This window comes from Salmo salar, chromosome ssa15 (assembly GCF_905237065.1).
Source record: "Salmo salar chromosome ssa15, Ssal_v3.1, whole genome shotgun sequence".
Taxonomy (NCBI): domain Eukaryota; kingdom Metazoa; phylum Chordata; class Actinopteri; order Salmoniformes; family Salmonidae; genus Salmo; species Salmo salar.
In genome coordinates, this window is record NC_059456.1 from 47,662,670 (window position 1) to 47,687,405 (window position 24,736).

The window sequence follows — 24,736 nt, forward strand, 5'->3', positions numbered from 1 at the left end:
AAGTATTAAGTGAAAATAAGCATAGAACACAGCATTGGCATTCATTTCAGTGTCAACCTGGTTGATTAACAACAACAAAGGCAGTGTAGAACACCATTGCCCAAAATGCATTGCACCAATAACTTTGAAAAGATTGTTCTGAAGTTTGCCCACACAAAATGTATTTTCCTATGAATAAGGTTGCACAAATATTTGTGTCTTTTCCTATGAGTTAAGTCGCACCAAAACAGGTGTGTTTTCACACGAATTAAGCAACACAAAAATGAACAAAATCTGCTGAAATACTTTTTGTACGTATTTGCACGATTTGAGTGTAAGATTGTGTTAGATCTGTCAATTTTACATGGATCTGTAAACTTTACGTTGATCAGTACTCCTCTATGTCTCTTCCAGATGGCTTCTGGAGACGCGTCTGACATCAGTGCCAGGAGATGTCTTCTCCAACCTGGTCAACATCTCAAGGATGTGAGTGAATCACCATCAGCACAATCACACAGTCTCTTTTCACCATTATTCCCTTCCTTGTCCCTCTCTATCTCTCTGATCATCATCACAAATTCTCAGCTCGTTAAGCCACAAAGCTATATTTCAATTCTTAATATCCCGACTCCACATCATCCACCTGTCTATTATCCTCCCTCTGATCCAAAAAATTGGGATCAGAGATCCAAGCCTTTTCCAAGCCTCGTCTCGCTCTCTGCTTCCTCTCTCTCTCTCTTTCTCCCCTCACTCTCTCTCTCTCTTCCCCCCCCCCAAATATCTCTCTCTCTCTCTGTCCTCTCCTCCCCTCGTGCAGATGATCTGTTCTCTGTTTAGTATCACCGCTGTCTGCTAATCACAGTTGGAAGAGCTAATGCGTTCCTAGAATAGGAACGTCAGCATTCCCACCGCAAGGGCCCAGGCATCGGCAAGGTATTCCGGTGGAGTCGCTGTACGGATTGGTGCCTCGTTCAGGGAACGGGTTAGATGATGTGGTAAAATATAAACCCAGTAGTAGAAGGTGGAAAAGGGTATCACCAAGCCAAAATGTTGAAAGCAATGCGAAAATTTGAAATTGAGTTCTTTTTAGACAACTTCTCTGAAAATATACACGAGCTAGGCCTTGATCCCAGCCTGAGGCCGGTGGCTGTGTCCAAGTCCTACATGAGGAAAGAAGAGCAAAAGGAGATGTTTTCCCCAGCCTCATCCAGCACACCTCTATATCGCCCAACAGAATAGCAGGTTAGCGGTTTTCGTCATCAATCTTGTTCTGGGGGTAGCTCTGCAGAGTGGTCGCTAGCTGGCACAGCCAGAAAGTCATCAAATCTGATTTTAAACCTAACCTTAACCACACTGCTAACCCTAATGCCTAACCTTAAATGAAGATCAAAAAGTTTTAAATATATATATATATATATATATATATATATATATCATACATTTTTACTACATAGACAATTTTGACCTTGCAGCTGCCCAGTTCTGCCTCCGGGACAAGACCCATGACAATAAGCTTCAACCTGCCACAGAATACTGGAATAGAGACTCTTTTTAACCTATAGTCTAGACAGTTTAGACTGGAAGTACTTGTTTAACCCCCTTAATTTAGCAGCATGTAAATAGTATTTATTAGCAATCAGGAGCAATTCTAGTCTAGTGCACTGCACTTTAAATACTAACCCTGCTTTCTCACGATGAAGAGACTCATTCCATTTCTGATATAGATTCATAATCTCAGTCTGTTTTATATGCCATTAGACTACACACTAACTACACAGTTATTCAGTAATAACAAATGAAAGCAGTGGTACTGATGACTGGGTAATGGATATGTAGGGTGCATACATACCTGTTAAATTACCCATGGATTTCGAGGCATTGGTTAGAGGTGGGTGGTTAAGACTATAGGACTGAGGCTAAAACTTGGCTTTGGATTGAGGATCATTAGTCTAGTAGCTTTACTTCTCTTAGTGGTTCAGGTACACGCCCCTCCGTATTTATTTGGACAGTGAAGCTAACATATTTTTACATTGGGCTCTATACTCCAGCATTTTGAATGTTTCAATTGAGGCTTACAGTACAGAATCTCACCTTTTTATTTGAGGGTATTTTCATATGTATCTTTTTTAGCGTCGTCGTCGCCCCCCCCCCCCATTTTGAAGATTTTTGGACAAAAGAATTTGGAGAAATTCACTTATAGTGTAGTCAAAAGTTTAGTATTTGGTCCCATTATCCTTAGCACGCAATGACTACATCAAACTTGTGACTCTACACACTTGGTGGATGCATTTGCAGATTGTTTTGGTTGTGTTTCAGATTGTTTTGCCCAATTAGGAACTGAATGGTGAATAATCTTGTGTCATCTTGGAGTAACTTTTATTGTAAATAAGAAAATAATGTTTCTGAACACTTTACAGTAATGTGGATGCTACCATGATTATGGATAATCATGAATGAATCGCAACAAGAGCAAAGATCATACCCCCACAAAAATGCTAGCCTCTCCTTTTACTGGTAATGGTGAGATGTTAGAATTTGATTTGGCAATATGATGTTTGTTCCTCTGTAAATTTCTCACTCATCATTATTCACAATTCATTCATGATTATCCATAATCATGGTAACATCCACATTAATGTAGAAGTGTTCAGAAACATTATTTTCTTATTTACAATAGAAGTTACTCCAAGATGACACTAGATTATTCACCATTCAGTTCCTATTGGGCACAACGTAATCCAAAGCACAAACAAAACAAACTGCAAATGCATCCATCAAGTTTGTAGAGTCACAAGCTTGATGTACAGTGCCTTCGGAGAGTATTCAGATCCCTTGCCTTTTTCCACATTTTGTTACGTTACAGCCTTATTCTTAAATAGATTAAATTATATTTTTTCTTCATCAATCTACTCTCAATACCCCATAATGACAAAGTGAAAACAGTTTACTTTTTAAATGTGTACATTTTATTTAAAAAAATAAAAACAGAAATACCTTATTTACATAAGTATTCAGACTCTTTGCTATGAGACGTGAAATTGAGCTCAGGTCCATCCTGTTTCCATTGATCATCCTTGAGATGTTTTTACAACTTGATTAGAGTCTACCTGTGGGAAATTCAGTTGATTGGACATGATTTGGAAAGGCACACACCTGTCTATATAAGGTCCCACAGTTGACAGTGCATGTCAGAGCAAAAACCAAGCCATGAAGTTGAAGGAATTGTCCGTAGAGATCCGAGACAGGATTGTGTCGAGGCACAGATCTGGGGAAGGGTACCAAAACATTTCTGCAGCTTTGAAGGTCCCCAAGAACACAGTGACCTCCATCATTCTTAAATGGAAGAAGTTTGTAATTACCAATACTCTTCCTAGAGCTGGCCACCTGCCCAAACTGAACAGGGAGGTGACCAAGAACCCGATGGTCACTCTGACAGAGCTCCAGAGTTCCTCTGTGGAGATGGGAGAACCTTCCAGAAGGACAACCATCTCTGCAGAACTCCACCAATCAAGCCTTTATGGTACAGTAGAGTGGCCAGACGGAAGCCACTCCTCAGTGAAAGGCACATGATATCACGCTTGGAGTTTGCCAAAAGGCACCTAAAGGACTCTCAGACCATGAGAAACAAGATTCTCTGGTCTGATTAAACCAAGATTGAACACTTTGGTCTGAATTCCAAGCGTCAGATCTGGAGGAAACCTGTCACCGTCCCTACAGTGAAGCATGGTGGTGGCAGCATCATGCTGTGGGGATGTTTTTCAGCGGCAGGCACAGGGAGACTAGTCAGGATCGAGGGAAAGATGAATGGAGCAAGGTACAGGGAGAACCTTGATGAAAACCTGCTCCAGAGCACTCAAGACCTTAGACTGGGGCAAAGGTTCACCTTCCAACAGGGCAACGACCCTAAGCACACAGCTAAGACAATGCAGGAGTGGCTTTGGGACAAGTCTCTGAATGTCCTTGAGTGGCCCAGCCAGAGCCTGGACTTGAACTCGATCAAACATCTCTGGAGAGACCTGAAAACAGCTGTGCAGTGACGCTCCCTATCCAACCTTACAGAGCTTGAGTGGATCTGCAGAGAAGAATGGCAGAAACTCCCCAAATACAGGTGTGATAAGCTTGTAGCGTCATACCCAAGACGACTTGAGGCCTGAGTAAATTGTCTGAATACTTATTCAAATGTGATATTTACGGGGGGGTTGTATATAAATTTGCTAAAATTGATGGGGTATTGTCTGTAGATTGATGAGAGAAAAAAATATGTAATCCATTTTATAATAAGGCATAACAAAACAAACATAACAAAATGTGGAAAAGGTCAAGGGGTCTGAATACTTTCCGAATGCACTGTAGTTGTTGCGTGCTAGGAATATGCACATAAGTGAATTTATCCAAATACTTATGAAAAAAACATCTTCAAAAGGGGGGACAAGATGCATAAAGTGATTTCATTTCTAAACAGTACAACCGATATGTATGAAAATAGCCACAATTGAAAGGTGACATTCTGTACTGTCGCCTCATTTGATCTCAAATCCAAAATGCCGGAGTATACAAAGTTGATCTTCACTGTCCAAATAAATACGGAAAGGAGTGTAGATGACAGTAAATCACATGTTGTATAATAATTGGTATGTTTGCGCAATACCTTTTAATTGTATTTGATCAAATGTTACACAGTAAAACCATATGTGTAAGGAATGTGGAGGAAAGAGTGTAAAATTGAACTTTAATTGTATTAAAAATACCCTATGTCTTTCTGTATGTTGAAAATCCCTATATCAAAGTATGATTGTTTGTTCCTTTCAGATACATATCAGTGGACGTAACACTGGCAGGACTTAAGAGGCATTCCTTCTACAATCTAAAGAAAATCACCCACATGTGAGTAGAGGATATGTACACTCCCCTCCATATGTATTTGAACAGTGAAGATAAAAAATAATTTGTCTCTATACTCCAGCATTTTAGATTTGAGCTAGAATGTTTCATATGAGGCGACAGTACATAATGTCACCTTTTAATTTGACGGTATTTTCATACAAATCTGTTTTAATGTTTAGAAACAAAAGCACTTTATAGATCTATTCCCCCCATTTGAAGAAGTCATGAAAATACCCTCAAATAAAAGGTGACATTCTGTACTGTCTCCTCATATGAAACATTTGATCTCAAATCCAAAATGCTGGAACTTCACAAAATGTTTTGCTTCACTGTCCAAATACATAGGAGTGTTTTTTTCTAATAATGACTCTTATTAAACACATTATGGTCAAGAAGTTAGACGAATTTGCCTTATTTTCAGGATCGTAAATAGTGTTCTCCCCTTCCATGCCGCAAACCATTGCGAGCGCCAGCATATGCATACACGATCAACAGATATTCTAGAACTGTTACCCAACAGCGTTTCCATAACAGTTACGGTTGACGACAACATTTCATAACATCTGAAGAGCGTGGCTTTGCCGTCCCATGTTACTCTGGGGCAGCACTTTAGCGAAGTGCCTTCTGACATAATGACGTTGGAGAGAATAATTGATACGTAGAGTATCTGTCTCCTGTCCATCATCGCTAGGTCTGGGTCTAAACAGACAGACGTAACAGCGTGCAACTGGAGATGTTAGGAGAGAGGGAAAGCCAACAGTCAATGTGGTTTTCCTACCCATGCCTGAGCTGCTGTAGAGGCGTCTCATAAACAGCAAGTTGGTTCGCGTGATGGCCTTAGTCGTCTCTATATCTGCGTCTGATGTATGTTCTTTCTAAGGTCTGACCTCTAAGTTGCATGGGATGAGATCATTTATTTGCTTTGCGTTAAGACTAATCAAGCTGCTTCATCACAATAGTACAGAACACTGACTTTTCCCTTATCTCGTATTCCATTGATGTCCATCAGCACAGTCCCCACTGTGACAGGCTCTATATTTGGCCAATCCCTGTCCTGGCTCACGCTCTGTGATAAGCTCAAAGTGTAGAGACCAAGAGAGTTTCTCCTACACTAAGAAGAGTTCATAGCCCATTATTTCTATTGGATCACCGGGGTCTGTTCAGACCTGATTGGTCCAGTGGTTGTGCCACATCACATAATAATGGCATCGCTCTCCTGTTTCCTCCATGGGTCAGACACAAAGGCCGGACCAAGAGGAGGTGGAGGGTGGCAAGGGCGGTTCGGGGAGCCAAGGAGCTGAGGTCTGAGAGGGAGGGATGTAGAAGGTGGAGAGTGGGATGGGGTAGAAGGGTGGAGGGTAGCAGTTCACTGCACACAGACACACCAACTCAGGGACTGAGAGGCAGGGATGGAGGGGGGTGGAGGTAGGACGAGGTGGGGTGGAGGTTGGAAGGTAGCTGTTCACTGCACACAAACACACACAGTGGCTCAGACTCTCAGTGGTAAGAACATGTTGGCTAGGGTGCTGATTGCGGTTACCTAGGTGTGTGAAGGAGAGCTAGGTTCACACATTCCCCAGCTTTCATCCACACCACATGGGTTAGACAAGCAAAGAGGAGAGCCCCCTTGGCCCTCTCTATGGCCGATGGGTGCACCAGAGTCAACACACTAATGAAACGTTAATTGAACCTTGACTTCCAGAGTTGGATGTATGTGGAGACTTTGGAGATTTTCCTCCTGGTCTTTCCGATAGACAGACATGCACCTTGCCCTCTTCTGTCAGCACTCAGTGTGTGTGTGGGGGGGGGGGATCTTAGGGTGTGTGAATGTAAGTAAACGTTTCACTGTTAGTCTACACCTGTTGTTTTACGAAGCATGTGACGAATAAGATTTGATTTGATGTGTGTGTGTGTGTGTGTGTCAGTGAACCTAAAGCACGGACTTGACTTTTAGAGAACATGAAAGGAAACTGTAAAGGACTAGTGGGGATGAATACAACCCTATATACTCCACAACATGTCCTGTATATTCAGTGACACAGGAATGTCAACCGACTAAGCAAAGCAAAGAATGTATGAGCACTTAATCCTAGGATACACAGAAGTACATGTCAAACTGGAAATCATCATGTTTACTGTACTTTTTACGGTGTATTTGTGTTTTCCATTTCAGAGAGATCCGGAACGCAAAGAGTCTGTCATACATCGACCCAGAAGCATTTAAGAACCTTCCAAACCTGAAATACCTGTGAGCTCATTTAGAAATCATACGTGTATTATAAGCGTCTTTTTTCAAAATCAAAACCATCTTGGCTTTGAAAACGCTAATGTAAGTGAAAAACTGACAACCTTACTTTAACACAAGATACAATAGATGAGACTTGTCTTCAAATATTTGGCTTTGGCTGTAATTGAGCAATTATATCCAATCTATTCAACTTAAAAAGGTTCCTATTGTATATGCCAGTACTGGCACTGTCATGTTATATTTTATACTCTGTGGTAGCTTGATTGGTGAGGGAGTCTGCTTGGTCACTGCCAGCTATCTTTCCATCTCTCTCTTGGTTTTGATTGGGATAGTCTGCTTGGTCATCGCCTGCCAGCTATCTAACCATCTCTCTCTTGGTTCCTTCTAGGGGTATTTTCAATACTGGCCTCACCATCTTTCCTGATCTCACCAACATCCACTCAGATGATATGAACTTTATACTGTAAGCAAACTACAATAATAATACACACTACCTTTGTTAGCACTATACTCTTACAAGTAGGTACTGTCTCACAAGTATTACAACCATAACATTACATATTTCAGTAATAATTACATACATTCCAGTATTCCATTCAATACCTCACTCATTTGTCATATTAAATGTGGAAAATAATGGCATTTTTATCCGTAAGTCGATTGAGGTTTAAATCTCTTTTATGAGACTGACATCACACACACTCCTCTACATATGTATTTGGACAGTGAAGCTAAAACTTTTAATTAAGCTCTATACTCTGTACAAAATAGCATTTGAGGCGACAGTACAGAATGTCACCTTTTTATTTGATGGTAATTTCATACATATCGGTTTTATCAATTAGAAATGAAGGCACTTTATGTATCTACAGTCATGGCCAAAAGTTTTGAGAATGACACAAATATTAATTTTCACAAAGTCTGCTGCCTCAGTGTCTAGATATTTTTGTCAGATGTTACTATGGAATACTGAAGTATAATTACAAGCATTTCATAAGTGTCAAAGGCTTTTATTGACAATTACATAAAGTTGATGCAAAGAGTCAATATTTGCAGTGTTGACCCTTCTTTTTCAAGACTTCTGCAATCCGCCCTGGCATGCTGTCAATTAACTTCTGGGCCACATCCTGACTGATGGCAGCCCATTCTTGCATAATCAATGCTTGGAGTTTGTCAGAATTTGTGGGTTTTTGTTTGTCCACCCGCCTCTTGAGGATTGACCACAAGTTCTCAATGGGATTAAGGTCTGGGGAGTTTCCTGGCCATGGACCCAAAATATCGATGCTTTGTTCCCCGAGCCACTTAGTTATCACTTTTGCATAATGGCAAGGTGCTCCATCATGCTGGAAAAGGCATTGTTTGTCACCAAACTGTTCCTGGATGGTTGGGAGAAGTTGCTCTCGGAGGATGTGTTGGTACCATTCTTTATTCATGACTGTGTTCTTAGGCAAAATTGTGAGTGAGCCCACTCCCTTGGCTGAGAAGCAACCCCACACATGAATGGTCTCAGGATGCTTTACTGTTGGCATGACACAGGACTGATGGTAGCGCTCACCTTGTCTTCTCCGGACAAGCTTTTTTCCGGATGCCCCAAACAATCGGAAAGGGGATTCATCAGAGAAAATGACTTTACGCCAGTCCTCAGCAGTTCAATCCCTGCACCTTTTGCAGAATATCAGTCTGTCCCTGATGTTTTTCCTGGAGAGAAGTGGCTTCTTTGTTGCCCTTCTTGACACCAGACCATCCTCCAAAAGTCTTTGCCTCACTGTGCGTGCAGATGCACTCACACCTGCCTGCTGCCATTCCTGAGCAAGCTCTGTACTGGTGGTGCCCCGATCCCGCAGCTGAATCAACTTTAGGAGACGGTCCTGGCGCTTGCTGGACTTTCTTGGGCGCCCTGAAGCCTTCTTCACAACAATTGAACCGCTCTCTTTGAAGTTCTTGATGATCCAATAAATGGTTGATTTAGGTGCAATCTTACTGGCAGCAATATCCTTGCCTGTGAAGCCCTTTTTGTGCAAAGCAATGATGACAGCACGTGTTTCCTTGCAGGTAACCGTGGTAGACAGAGGAAGAACAATGATTCCAAGCACCACCCTCCTTTTGAAGCTTCCAGTCTGTTATTCGAACTCAATCAGCATGACAGTGTTCTGCAGCCTTGTCCTCGTCAACACTCACACCTGTGTTAATGAGAGAATCACTGACATGATGTCAGCTGGTCCTTTTGTGGCAGGGCTGAAATGCAGTGGAAATGTTTTTTGGGGATTCAGTTCATTTGCATGGCAAAGAGGGACTTTGCAATTAATTGCAATTCACCTGATCACTCTTCATAACATTCTGGAGTATATGCAAATTGCCATCATACAAACTGAGGCAGCAGACTTTGTGAAAAATAATATTTGTGTCATTCTCAAAACTTTTGGCCACGACTGTAGTCCTCCGATTTGAAGGTGTTATAAGTATTTGGACAAATACACTTATAGTGTATAAATTTTTTTCAAAAGTTTGTGACTCTACAAACTTGTTGGATGCATTTGCAGTTTGTTTTGGTTGTGTTTCAGATTATGTTGTGCCCAATAGAAATGAATGGTAAATATTGTATTGTGTCGTTTTGGAGTCACATTGTGGGTAAATAAGAATATAATATGTTTCTGAACACATATGTATCATGAGTGAATTGTGAATAATGATGAGCGAATAAGTTACAGTGGCATAAATATCATACCCCACCCCAAAAAATGGGGGCATGATCAGTTAAATAAAAATTGCATCTTTAACTTAATCACTCATCATTATTCACGATTCATTCATGATTATCCATAGTCATGGTAGCATCCACATTAATGTAGAAGTATTTAGAAATATTATATTCTTATTTACAATAAAAGTGATTCCGAAATAAAACAATACATTATTTACCATTCATTTCTATTGGGCACAACCTAATCCGAAACACATGCATCCAACAAGTTTGTAGAGTCACAAGCTTGATGTAGTCGTTGCGTGCTAAGAATATGGGATCATATACTAAACTTTTGACTAAATATAATAAACTAGAAGTGAATTTGTCCAAATACTCATGACACCTTCAAATGGGGAACTAGATACATAGTGGTTTCATTTCAAAATGGTAAAACAGATAAGTATAAAAATACCCTCAAATAAAAGGTGAAAATATGTACTGTCACCTCATATAATAACGTTTGACCTCAAATCCAAAATTCTGGGGTATAGAGCCAAATTAAGGAATGTAGCTATACTGTCAAAACACATACGTAGGGGAGTGTAGAAGCATCATCCTGTCCTCTCTAAAGGGCTGTCTTATTTATAGTAAGGATTTTCCAATCCATTATGTCTCGCCTGTCGTCTAATGCCAGTGGTTACTATAGTGCTAGGAGATGTACTTAGCTATTTTCCATTCTGTGGCATTCCATTCCTTTTTTCTACTCTCCGACGAGGTTTTCTATACACTACCGGTCAAAAGTTTTAGAACACGTACTCATTCTAGGGTTTTTCTTTATTTTTTACTATTTTCTACATTGTAGAATAATAGTGAAGACATCAGAACTATGAAATAGCACATATGGAATCCTGTAGTAACCAAAAAATTGTTAACCAAATCAAAATATATTTGAAATTCTTCAAATAGCCGCCCTTTCCTTGATGACAGCTTTGCACACTCTTGGCATTCTCTCAACCAGCTTTATGAGGTAGTCACCTGGAATGCATTTCAATTAACATGTGTGCCTTCTTAAAAGTTAATTTGTGGAATTTCTTTCCTTTTTAATGCATTTGAGCCAATCAGTTGTGTTGTGACAAGGTGTGGGGGTATACAGAAGATAGCCCTATTTCGTAAAAGACCAAGTCCATATTATGGCGAGAACAGCTCAAATAAGCAAAGAGAAACGACAGTCCATCATTACTTTAAGACATGGTCAGCCAATATTCAACATTTCTTTGAAAGTTTCTTCAAGTGCAGTCGCAAAAAAACATCAATCGCTATGATGAAACTGGCTCTCATGAGGACCGCCACAGGAATGGAAGACGCAGCGTTCCCTCTGCTGCAGAGGATAAGTTCATTGGAGTTACCAGTCTCAGAAATTGCAGCCCAAATAAATGCTTCACAGAGTTCAAGTAAAAGACACATCCCAACATCGACTGTTCAGAGGAGACTGTGTGAATCAGGCCTTCATGGTCGAATTGCTGCAAAGAAAACATAACCAAAGGACACCAATAATAAGAAGTGCCTTGCTTTGGCCAAGAAACACAAGCAATGGACATTAGACCGGTGGAAATGTATCCTTTGGTCTGGAGTCCAAATGTTGGTTACAACCGCCGTGTCTATGTGAGATGCAATGATAAACTGTAAAGCATGGAGGAGGAGGTGTTATGGTGTGGGGGTGCTTTGCTGGTGATACTGTCTGTGATTTACTTAGAATTGAAGGCATACTTAACCAGCATGGCTACCACAGCATTCTGCAGCAATTCGCCATCCAATCTAGTTTGGGCTTAGTGGGACTACCATTTATTTTTCAACAGGACAATGACCCAACACATCTCCAGGCTGTGTAAGGGCTATATTACCAAGAAGGAGAGTGATGAGTGCTGCATCAGATGACCTGGCCTCCACAATCCCCCAACCTCAACCAAATTGAGATGGTTTGGGATGAGTGGGAACGCAGAGTGAAGGAAAAGCAGCCAACAAAACAACAGAAAATAATTCCAGGTGAAGCTGGTTGAGAGAATGCAAAGAGTGTGCAAAGCTGTCAAGGCAAATGGTGGCTATTTGAAGAATCTCAAATAAAAAATATATTTGGATTTGTTTAACACTTTTTTGGTTACTACATGATTCCATATATGTTATTTAATAGTTTTGACATCTTCACTATTATTCTACAATGTAGAAAATAGTAAAAATAAAGAAAAACCCTTGTATGAGTAGGTGTTCTAAAACTTTTTACCGGAAGTGTATTTGCAACATCACCTAATTTCCTCTTGTATCTCCTCAGTGAAATAGCTGATCATCCCTACATATCTGAGGTCCCAGCAAACTCATTCCGCGGTATTACCAACCAAGTGCTGACAGTGTGAGTACACAGCCATAGCTCTACAGTTTCACTGGTGTCTTCACTGTGGACTACGGGCCATTACATTACCCTTGCTTGCAGTCTGAGAGTGCTGTGACCAGCACAGAGATGTTCTCACAAATGTCTGTCGGCGAGAAAACACCATTACATTAGATGCCAAAGCCATGGTCACATTGACAAACTGATTCAGGACACAACTAACCAATACATCGATCGAAGTGGTTAAATGTTGTTGGGGAGAACATAACGCAGTGAAATATGTTACAGAAAATGTTGTAGTGATTTTGGTCACTGAATTGCATACACAGGCAAATCCTCAGCACAAAAATATACATGTTATTCAACAGCTGGAATTGGCATTACTGATTAATAGGAGCTGTACAACCAGACAGATTCAAAGTTAGTCAGTGGGTTGGTGCATAAAATAACACACGTTTGACTTCACTAAATGTTAACTGTTATGAATGTTTTCTGATGTGTTTATTCTCTTACAGGATGTTGTACAGTAATGGTTTCACCGACATTCAACATCATGCTTTCAACGGGACCAAACTGGATGCTGTGTAAGTTATTTTGCTTATATCATTAACACAAAATAATAGAAAGGTATAGAATAGAATATAACAGAATAGAATGGTATAGAATAGAATATAACAGAATAGAATGGTATAGAATAGAAAATAACAGAATAGAATGGTATAGAATAGAAAGGAATAGAATGGTATAGAATAGAAAATAATAGAATAGAAAATGAAATACTGTATTAGTAGCCACATGCAGCGCTCTGCTTAACACTGCTGACCCAAAGTCATGCAGGACAAAGCACTGAAGCAGCAAGGATTCTTGTAATGTTGTATTGTTGATGACCTCTTGCTGTTGGAACCAATTACTGTATAAATGGATTGTAACAGTGCTTTGGACTGCCTTAGAGGAAGAGTATTCTCATAGAGAAGTACTGGAGGTACGGTTCTCTATGTTGTTACAGTTATGATATCTTTCACTCTGGCTTAACAATCAGTCATTTCAGACCCCTTCATTTCACCAAAATTAAGTTATTTAGTATTTTGACTGGATTAATTTTTTTTTTTACATCTGGCATTAATATTTCCTTACTCAAAATTACACTATTACGCTACACAAGCAGTAGGATCACGGTTCCATCTGAACTGGTTCTCCCAGACGTGCTTAAAGAGAGGTTAACCCCAGCCTTGATTAGGAAGCCCTAGTTCTCCTGATTTTTGTAAGAAGACGATTTCAGGAAGTCTGCACCAAAGCACATGTATTTCCCCATAAGGGAACAAAAAGTCATATTTTTTTATCTAGATTTCATCTTACTGAAACTAACCTGGATGAATAAAGTTTAAAATTGAAATGTAAAAAAACAATCATTACTTTCTGTGTCACTACACTGTCCCGATGCACCCATCCTCCACTCCGACCCCAATATTGTATAAAGACATGTAAACATTACATTACTTACTTTTGTTACTGTTTTCCCTTTAACGCCAAACTTCACCCCCCGCCACCCTCCTTTTTGTCACCTCTCTCTAGCTTTCCCATCAGGATATGAAACATTAATATAGCTCTGACCCCCACCCCATCCCCCCACCCCTCCATTTAACCATTCACCCCCAGTAAAACCCTAGCTGGTCCTTGTGGAGTTGTAATTAGACCAATGGGCAGTCACTGTAGTCAGTCTTACCACACTGCTGTTTGGGTTGGCACGCACAGAGCGGGCTTAGAGAAAAAAGTGATCCGGGAGTGTGTGTATCGGTGTGTATGTGTGTTTTCTCAGAGCGAGAGCTGATCCCAGAGCTGTAACACCAAGACAAACACTCTCCCACACACGTTTTATTATCAAAATTAGATTTAGGGACTCTACAATATCTATTTTAAAGGTGCAGCGTGTTTCTGAAGTACCTTCTCCGATGGTGGGATGGCTGATTTAAAACAACACTCAGGATAAGACCTGAGTCGTCCGAAGTCAGTGTTACTCCAGGAAGCGGGGTACATAAACAGTAGAACGTGGTGTGATGAGGATAGTGAAAATATTGTAGCACGTCTCCGAGCTATCAGGATGATTACATTCTTGTGTGTGTGTGTGTGTGTGTGTGTGTGTGTTTTCTCTCCAGGTACCTCCATAGGAACAAGCGTCTGACCAAGATGGATGAAAGAACGTTTGCTGGCACTGTTAGTGGCCCAATGCTTCTGTGCGTAATTATTCATCCTTTATTTAACCAGGAAAGTCATATAGAGATGAGCATCCTTTTTTTTTTCAAGTGAGCCCTGGACAAAAAAATTCCTCTCACTGCACTGCCCAACATGTTCAGTTCCTATTCTGAAGTTATAGTTGCTCAAACTACTTTGAAAGAATGGTACAAATGCATCCAATGTTCCTACGTTCGTCTTAAATGTCAGTTATTGGTCTTATTAAACAGAGAGATACAGTATGTTCCAATAATGTGATATTAATCAAGTGTGTTTTGCAATGATATGTGATTTATGAGTCGGGTTCGGAACTTTTATAGAAAAAGTTTATATTGGAGTCCAAAATTATCAGACGATTAAGTATCGAAAATATTAAAATAATTACTAGAAAACAATCATTTTTACAAAGTCAAATGGGTTCAAGTCATAACTTCCGTAATTCATTCATTGGCTAAGTTTCTTTCTCTTTGTACCTCTCTATTTTCCCATAAAAGTGGAGAATGAGTGAGAAACATGTCTGGGAGAAACACAGTTCAGAAATCATGAAAATAGCTTAACGACAGCTGGGATTTTGACTGGGAAATCAGACACAGATTGTGTGTGAGTGTTATAGAAACGTTTCAACTTTTCCTTCCCCTCTCTGTTTTGGGAGTCATAGTGGAATGAAATATCCCCTTCCCTTTCTGGGGAGTTTGATGCAGAAACCTTACCTCTGTTATCTGTTTTCTGAAGTAGTACTCCTAAAGCTGTAACCTCTTTAATACGTTTTTAATAAGTCAATCTGTTCCCCAGCCTTGTTCAGTACTTCAGAAATGCGGCCGTCCTTCCTACATTCCTTGAAGTAATCACTGACCTGAATTGGTTGGATTGGTGAAAGTAGTAAGGTTGTTAACTTGCTTATACCCATTCAATCACGTATCTCTATGCTAACCTCAAGGGGAAAAAGGAAGGAAGGATGCATATTTCTAAAGTATTCGAACATGTCTTAGTCCTGGCTGAGTGGTGAGGTCATCCACATGAGGTCATGGCCTAAACATCTCCCAATGACAAAATCAGACCGCCGGCAGGCCTTCAACACACACTATTATTATCCAGTGTTGCTCAATGTTCCCCCAGAGAGAGAGAACCAATGTGACAGAAAAATACTCAGCTGCCTCTGGAAAAGAAAGAAAGAAAGTGTGATTTAATTTTATGCATTGTTTGGCTTGTGTTTCTGTATATTATTATTATTATTATTATCTTATTAAATCATTTAGCAGATCATTTCACTGATACACTAGATGAGGAAACATCTTGTTAATGTTTTGTCCCCCGCTTGGCCCCTCGAAGGGGGAGTGTAGGTTACACTTTGCTGATAATACAATCACACAGGATGCTGAAGGAGAAATGGAATACCCAAATGGCACCCTATTCCCTGTATAGTGCACTACTTTTGACGAGGGCACCGGTCCAAAGTAGTGCACTATATAGGGAATAGGGTGCCATTTGGGATGCCGCCAAGGACTGGATGTGAGCTTGTACTGAGTTGTGACTTTACGTCCCAGTGAGGTTCAATCTTTGGCATGGCAACGTGGACAATAAAAAACAATGTTTAATTAGATAAAGACGATGGAAGAGTGGTGGATACTCTTTTGCGGGAACAAGATGTAGGCGTTGTATTTTGCGTTCCGTTTCGGAAAGATCGCAAGTCTAACAATTGGGGAATAAATAGGCATTTGACAAAAATGTGTATCCCAGAATGCGCAAAACGGGTAGCCGTGCATATCATAACAACTAGAAAGTGGGGAGGTGTTGCTGTCCTAAACAGTACAAAACCATATCTTCACTAGGCTTCATCTGTTGTTAGGCTTTAATGATAGTAATGTCTATGGCCCGTGCCATGGCCTATGATTCCAAATACCATTACAGCACTTCTACACACACGCACGTTCCCCAAGGTGACATATGTGACCCAAAGCTGTATGAACTCTGTATGACGCCTGTTTAACCTCCAGCTGTCTCCCGTATTCACTGTTCTGAACTCTGTAAGAACCCTCTATGAGCCCAGTATGACCTCCACTGTCTCCCGTATTCACTGTTCTGAACTCTGTAAGAACCCCCTATGAGCCCTGTATTACCTCCAGCTGTCACATGTATTCCCTGTGTTTCCTTTTCCAGTGACGTGTCCCTGACGGGGGTGTCATCCCTCCCCACAGCAGGCCTGGAATCTCTCAGGGAGCTGATGGCCCGCAACGCCTGGAACCTGAAGAAGCTCCCGCCAATCAAAACCTTCAAACACCTGGTTACCGCAGACCTCACCTACCCCTCCCTGTGCTGCGGCTTCAAGAACCTCAAGAAGAAGAGAGGGTGAGATTATGTTTTCATGTTTTTTTTATGTCAATCATTGTGAAGCCATTTCCATATTGCGTGGACAATGACGTTATTCTGGAGATGTGAAAAGGCTGTATCTTCTGTGTGTTGATGTTGAGTTGTTGTTGAGCTGTTGTATCACACGTTTATTTTTATTGTGTACTATAGATACAGTTGAAGTCGGAGGTTTACATACACTTAGGTTGGAGTCATTAAAACTCGTTTTTCAACCACTCTACAATTTTCTTGTTAACAAACTATAGTTTTGGCAAGTCGGTTAGGACATCTACTTTGTGCATGACACAAGTCATTTTTCCAACAATTGTTTACAGACAGATTATTTAACTTATAATTCACTGTATCACAATTCCAGTGCGTAAGACGTTTACATACACTATGTTGACTGTGCCTTTAAACAGCTTGGAAATTTCAAGAAAATGATGTCATGGCTTTAGAGGCTTCTGATAGGCTAATTGACATAATTTGAGTCAATTGGAGGTGTACCTGTGGATGTATTTCAAGGCCTACCTTCAAACGCAGTGCCTCTTTGCTTGACGTTTGAAAATCAAAAGAAATCAGCCAAGACCTCAGAAAAAAAATTGTAGACCTCCATAAGTCTGGTTCATCCTTGAGAGCAATTTCCAAACGCCTGAAGGTACCACGTTCATCTGAACAAACAATAGTACGCAAGTATAAACACCATATGACCACACAGCCGTCATACCGCTCAGGAAGGAGACACATTCTGTCTCCTAGAGATGAAATTACTTTGGTGCGAAAAGTGCAAATCAATCCCAGAACAACAGCAAAGGACCTTGTGAATATGCTGGAGGAAACGGGTACAAAAGTATCTATATCCACAGTAAAATGAGTCCTATATCGACATATCCTGAAACACCGCTCAGCAAGGAAGAAGGCACTGCTCCAAAACCGCCATAAAAAAAGCCAGACTGCGGTTTGCAACTGCACATGGGGACAAAGATCGTACTTTTTGGAGAAATGTCCTCTGGTATGATGAAACAAAAATAGAACTGTTTGGCCATAATGACCATCGTTATGTTTGGAGTAAAAGGGGAGGCTTGCAAGCCGAAGAATACCAGCATCATGGCAGCATCATGTTGTGGGGGTGCTTTGCTGCAGGAGGGACTGGTGCACTTGGCAAAATAGATGGCATCATGAGGGACGAAAATTGTGGATATTTTGAAGCAACATCTCAAGACATCAGTCAGGAAGTTAAAGCTTGGTCGCAAATGGATCTTCAGAATGGACAATGACCCCAAGCATACTTCCAAAGTTGTGGCAAAATGGCTTAAGGTTAACAAAGTCGAGGTATTGGAGTGGCCATCACAATGCACTGACCTCAATCCGATAGAAAATTTGTGGGCAGAACTGAAAAAGCGTGTGCGAGCAAGGAAGCCTACAAACCTGACTCAGTTACACCAGCTCTGTCAGGAGGAATGGGCCAAAATTCACCCAACTTTTTGTGGGAAGCTTGTGGAAGGCTTCCTGAAAGGTTTGACCCAAGTCCAACAATTTAAAGGCAATGCTACCAAATACTAATTGAGTGTATGTAAACTTCTGACCCACTGGGAATGTGATGAAAGAAATAAAAGCTGAAATAAATCATTCTCTCTACTATTATTCTGACATTTCACATTCTTAAAATAAAGTGGTGATCCAAACTGACCTAAGACAGGGAATTTTTACTAGGATTTAATGTCAGGAATTGTGAAAAACTGAGTTTAAATGTATTTGGCTAAGGTGTATGTAAACTTCCGACTTCAACTGTGTATGTATGTATAAGTATGTATAAAAAGGCTGCAACGTAACAAAATGTGGAAAAAGTCATATATATATATATATATATATATATTTATTTTTATTAATTTTTTTCCACATTTTGTTACGTTGCAGCCTTTTTCTAATATGGATTAAATCGTTTTCCCCTTATCAATCTATACACAATACCCCATAATGACAAAGCAAAAACAGGTTTCAAAATGTTTAGGGAAATGGAAATATCACATTTACATAAGTATTCAGACCCTTTACTTTCTTGAAGCATCTTTGGCAGCGATTACAGCATCGAGTCTTGGATATGACACTACAAGCTTGGCACACCTGTATTTGGGGAGTTTCTGCCATTCTTCTCTACAGATCCTCTCAAGCTCTGTCAGGTTGGATGGGCAGTGTCACTGCACAGCTATTTTCAGGTTTCTCCAGAGATGTTCGATCGGGTTCAAGTCCGGGCTCTGGCTTGGCCTCTCAAGGACTTTGTCCTGAAGCCACTCCTGTGTTGTCTTGGCTGTGTGCTTAGGGTCGTTGTCCTGTTGGAAGGTGAACCTTCACCCCAGTCTGAGTTCCTGAACGCTGTGGAGCAGGTTTCCATCAAGAATTTCTCTGTACTTTGCTCCATTCATTTATCCATCTCCTGACTAGTCTCCCAGTCCCTGCCGCTGAAAAACATCCCCTCCCTGACCAAGGCCCTTCTCCCCCGATTGCTCAGTTTGGCCTGGTGGCCAGCTGTAGGAAGAGTCTTGGTGGTTCCAAACTTTTTCCATTTAAGAATGATAGAGGTCACTGTGTTCTTGGGGAGCTTCAATGCTGCAGAAATGTTTTGATACCCTTCCATAGAGCTGTGCCTCGACACAATCCTGTCTATGCACTCTACGGACAATTCCTTCGACCTCATGGCTTGGTTTTTGCTCTGACATGCATTGCAAATGCGGGACCTTATTCAGACAAGTGTGTCCTTTTCCAAATGTCCAATCATTTTAATTTACCACAGGTGAACTTCAATGAATTTGCACAAACATCTCAAGGATGATCGATGGAAACAGGATGCACCTGAGCTAAATTTCGAGTCTCATAGCAAAGGGTCTGTATACTTATTTAAATAAGGTATATCTGTTTTTAATTTTTTATACATTTGCAAAAACCTGTTTTCACTTCGTCATTATGGGGTATTGTGTGTAGATTGAAGAGGAAGTTTTATTTATTTAATACATTTTAAATAAGGCTGTACTGTAACATAACAAAATGTGGAAAAAGGGAAAGGGTCTGAATACTTACAGAATGTATGTATGTATGTATGTATGTATGTATGTATGTATGTATGTATGTATGTATGTATGTATGTATGTATGTATGTATGTATGTATGTATGTATGTGTATATATATATATATATTTTATTTAACACAACAATACAATACACAGACAATACACATTTCCGCTCCACAGTAGGTGCTCTGGTCAGTATGTGCTCTGATCAGGTCAGTGAGTGCTCTGGTCAGGTCAGTGAGTGCTCTGGTCAGGTCAGTGAGTGCTCTGGTCTGGTCAGTGAGTGCTCTGGTCAGGTCAGTGAGTGCTCTGGTCTGGTCAGTGAGTGCTCTGGTCAGGTCAGTGAGTGGTCTGGTCAGTGAGTGCTCTGGTCAGTGAGTGCTCAGGTCAGGTCAGTGAGTGCTCTGGTCAGTATGTGCTCTGGTCAGTATGTGCTCTGGTCAGTGAGTGCTCTGGTCAGTATGTGCTCTGGTCAGTGGGTGCGCTCGACCCCACCAGCCCCGAGATGCCCCCGGCCAAAAATGATTTTCCAAGTGCTGGAAAAACCAAGCCCCACCCGACACCTGGACGGGCATGGAAGCAAGCGCACCCATAACTACCAGGATCAACACTAGCACCACTCACAGCATGAAACCAAACCGCAAAACATATAACAATCCCATCTTCACCCCTGATTGGAGGACCTCAAACATTTCTACTGTACATTTGTGTGTAGAATTATTCCAACACTCATCAATTCCACCGTTCAGACAGCCACAGATCAACCCATCTTTCCCAATAAATCATCATTCTACCATTTTCCTCTCGCAATACATTCCTCCATTCTACCATGGTGTCTCACTAGGGACTTGAGCCATACCATCTGCAACGTTGCCCCAAAAATAAACATAAACAAGAGCACAATGATATTTCCCTTTGACTGACTGGTCCTTCCAACGTTTATTTATTTGTCTAGAAGTTTGTAAATAATTGCTGCTTGGCTCCGTTACAACTAGAGACCTGTGAACTCTTTCATTGATGGTTTTGTAAATGAAAATAAAATCATAGTGCATTACTAACCCTGGAAGTCTACTGTAGTGTGTATTACTCTGTATTGTGTACAGTTCCAGTATGATTAATGGCTGTTGAATAGCACAGCTGTAATTCCTCAGTGTGGATGTTGGCTGAGATTAAATCAACTCTGACGCGGTTACCTATAACCTTTTATTAGGCGGCTTTAATTACTGTCAGTCAACACTGTTATTGTAGGAAGACCAACGTCTAAACAAGACTAATGAGCCTCTCAAAACATGAATCAGTTTTTCTTCTTTAACTGGGTATGTAAATAATATGATAGCTGGACCCAGGAGTGTATAAAGAGGTATTTTGAAGTAAAGGACAAGCTGAATTATTTTGTATTTATTTGTTTGCACTCAACTTGAACTTATAGTCATTCGCAGTTTCATTTGTTCAACTTGCAATGTTCATTACAGACTCAAACGAATGATTTCACCTTCAGTTATTCTTAAAGCACAAACAGAAGCAGAAAGTGAAACTCAAAAGAAAAACTCATAGATCTGCAGTACACTTTCTACAATGAGTCTCTTTTGACATTGCAGATACCTGGAGTACATCATCTGCAACCTGACAGCTTTCTACGACCAGCATCAAAAGAGATCAGTAGGTCCCCTCAGAGTTCCATCTCTTCAAATAGACCCAGTCTCTGACACTGCAGCAGACCGGCGCCAGAAGAGATCCGTGGGTCCCCTCACAGTCCCATCCCTCCAAGAGGGTCCCATGGGGGATGCAGCTGACCAGCAGCCCAGCGAGGTGGGATTCAGAGATGGGGTGTTCAGAGACACCCAGGGAGATCCCCGGAGAGACTTCCAAAGCAGCCTCCACTACCACGCTTACTTCGGGGGCCAGCCGGATGATGACGTGGGCTTCGGGGAGACACTGAAGGTAAAGAGAGACTGGTCAGCAACCAGAGTGTCGCCAGTGCTGACGGGGGGGGTGGGGGAAATAACAAATCAAGGAAAGGAAAAGGATACATTTCAGTGTCTCTGTGATGATCTTATCTTACAGAACCCCCAGGAAGACACCAGCCAGGACTTCGACAGTCGCTACGACTACGTGGTCTGTGAGGAGGGCGAGGAGGTGACCTGCGCCCCTGCGCCGGACGAGTTCAACCCGTGCGAGGATATCATGGGCTTCAGCTTCCTGCGGGTGTCTGTGTGGTTCGTGTCCCTACTGGCTGTTGTAGGCAACATGGTGGCACTTCTAGTCCTCCTCACCTCTCACTACAAGCTCTCCGTCTCCCGCTTCCTCATGTGTCACCTGGCCTTCGCTGACCTCTGCATGGGGATATATCTCCTCCTCATCGCCTCTGTGGACCTTCACACCCGGGCAGAGTACTACAACCACGCCATCGACTGGCAGACAGGGCCGGGCTGCGGGTTAGCGGGGTTCTTTACCGTGTTTGCCAGCGAACTGTCGGTGTATACGCTGACGGTGATCACGCTAGAGAGATGGTATGCGATAACGTTTGCCATGAGGCTGGACAGGAAGTTGCGTCTGCCCCATGCAGCTGCTGTGATGCTGGCTGGATGGTTGTTCTGCCTCCTCCTAGCGATGCTCCCCCTAGTGGGGGTTAGTAGTTACCAGAAGGTCAGTATTTATCTATTTCTTAATATTAATTGATTGATTCAGTGATTGATTGTGTTACAAAACCAATTAGCCAGTCTATGGCAAGCCTAGGACCCCGTAGACCTGCAAGAGTAGCCATAGCAGTGGGCTGGCTAATCGGTTTTGTTATGATTGATTGATGGATTATTTATTTTCTATCTTTATTTAATTAGGTCAGTATCTGCCTACCCATGGACACCCAGTCCACCGTGGCCCAGGTGTACATTGTCTCAGTCCTTATCCTCAACATCCTGGCATTTCTGGTCATCTGTGCCTGTTACATCAAGATCTACTGCACTGTCCACAACCCGCACTACCGGTCCGGCTCCAAAGACACCAACATCGCCAAACGCATGGCCGTTCTTATCTTCACGGACTTCCTGTGTATGGCGCCCATCTCTTTCTACGCCATGTCGGCGGTTCTGGACCGGCCTCTCATCACTGTATCCAACTCTAAGATCCTGCTGGTGCTCTTCTACCCTCTTAACTCCTGTGCCAACCCCTTCCTGTACGCCATCTTCACCAAGGCCTTCAGGGGGGATGTCTTTATCCTGCTCAGTAAGGTGGGGCTGTGCCAGCGCCGGGCACAGCTCTTCAGAGGGCAGACGGTCAGTTCGAAGGGTAGCAGTGGGGTATGTCACCAGGGCCGAAGAGGTAAGAAGAGAGACAAAAACGAGAAGGGAACAGGAGGACCAGAGGAGGTACCCATCCACCTGCAGGATCGTTCTGGGTCTGGTCAAACCTACCTCCAACCCACCTCCCAGCAACCCAGTCCGGAGGAGAACCATAGCCTGGACACATGAACTCAAACCTAGCCTGGGGAGATCAAAGAGTACTGTGATGGTGCCAGTGATGGTTTGGTTGGAGGGAGGAGAGGAGCCACAGTGAAATCAAAACTGGAAGTGGATTGAACTGTTGAGATATTTTACAGCAAGCCAGTATTTTCTCTGAACCTTTTCGCACGTTTGACTGTTTTCATAATTTCTGCTGTGATTTTTGTTGTTGCAATTAATATACTGACTGTCAAGGAATATTACGTGTCAGTGAGATATGAGATATTCTGGTTGATTGCAGCAAAACTTCGTTAGGAAATGATCCTATTTCGGTCGTTGTTAATTCTAAAGATTTAATTGGGTGTTGAAACTGTTGCTAAATGTCAGCTGTACTGTATCTGAAAGCAAAGTTGATTTACACTTTTGTTTAAATTGTAGATGAACTGGAGCTGGTCCCCCCCCCAAAAAAAAAATATCTCCCCGATCATTGTTTTATCACATTTAGCAAATAAATCTACCCTGTTTTCTTGTGAACATTAAATCCATGATTATTCATACATACCAGACAAAAAAAGGGACATGTTTTTGTACACTAACTGGGACTCTCAAACATATTCACTACTAAGAGCTAAATGAAGACATTGAGAGAGGTCTGCAAGATGATATTTGATTTCTCAAACGTCAGACCTATGAAATGAAGAGATTCCTTAGAGACTCCTGGATATTGTCCCTGGTACTGTATTACAGATCAGCCTGCAGGTCCAGGGTGATTAGAAACTAGACCTAACTTCAGACAGGGAAATACTGCATCCCTTAATGTTCCACAATGTGTATACTGTATAGAAATGAGAAGAGTAATCCATGTACAAAGACATAAAATGCAAAACTTTGTGACACTGCATCTTTTTAGTGTGCCTTTTAAAAATGTTAATTAACAAACCAGCTACATAAAGGAAGTGAGAAAATGTGTTAATCGTCACATGGCATCAATCTATAGAAGGAGCCATAATGTGAAAACCAGACATGAGTGTTTTTACCGAACCGTTCTCTTTGAAAAGTATCTAGAGCGAAAGTGATTTGGTTTTGCCCCAAATGTATATTGAAATTCCAGAGATGCATTAAACATTTGTCTACTTATTTTCCTTCTTCTCGTTGTCCTATTTAATGTTGCTACTGAACTGATCCAAATAAACATGTAAAGAATTTCCAGAAATGCATCCCAACTCCGAAACCGAAATATATTTCCATTCTTAAAAGGATATATGTGACTTTTCAGACAATCAGAGATGCAACCAGACCTGGGTTCAAATACTATTTCAAATATTTCAATTACATTCCAATGTATGTATTCAGATATATTTTATACTTGAAAAGACAAGTAGTTGAATATTTTAATATATTTGAAAATACTCAAATACACATTCCTCGCACTTAACCCAGGTATTTTAAAATAGTCTCAAATACAATTGGTAGACTACTTGG

General features: G+C 41.3%; 1 protein-coding gene across 1 annotated transcript in view; it reads left to right on the plus strand.

Annotated features, from left to right (window-relative positions):
* Positions 1–24,391, plus strand: part of LOC100136382 (thyrotropin receptor) — a 34,170-nt gene extending 9,779 nt beyond the window's left edge. Inside the window, exons 2-12 of the mRNA XM_014145015.2 lie at positions 394–465; positions 4,789–4,863; positions 7,037–7,111; positions 7,500–7,574; positions 12,121–12,198; positions 12,693–12,761; positions 14,331–14,408; positions 16,564–16,752; positions 21,416–21,758; positions 21,882–22,463; positions 22,655–24,391. Of these exons, the coding sequence (XP_014000490.1) occupies positions 394–465; positions 4,789–4,863; positions 7,037–7,111; positions 7,500–7,574; positions 12,121–12,198; positions 12,693–12,761; positions 14,331–14,408; positions 16,564–16,752; positions 21,416–21,758; positions 21,882–22,463; positions 22,655–23,284 (2,266 nt within the window). The 3' untranslated portion in view covers positions 23,285–24,391. The remainder of the gene's footprint in view (positions 1–393; positions 466–4,788; positions 4,864–7,036; positions 7,112–7,499; positions 7,575–12,120; positions 12,199–12,692; positions 12,762–14,330; positions 14,409–16,563; positions 16,753–21,415; positions 21,759–21,881; positions 22,464–22,654) is intronic.
* Positions 24,392–24,736: the final 345 nt, after the last annotated feature.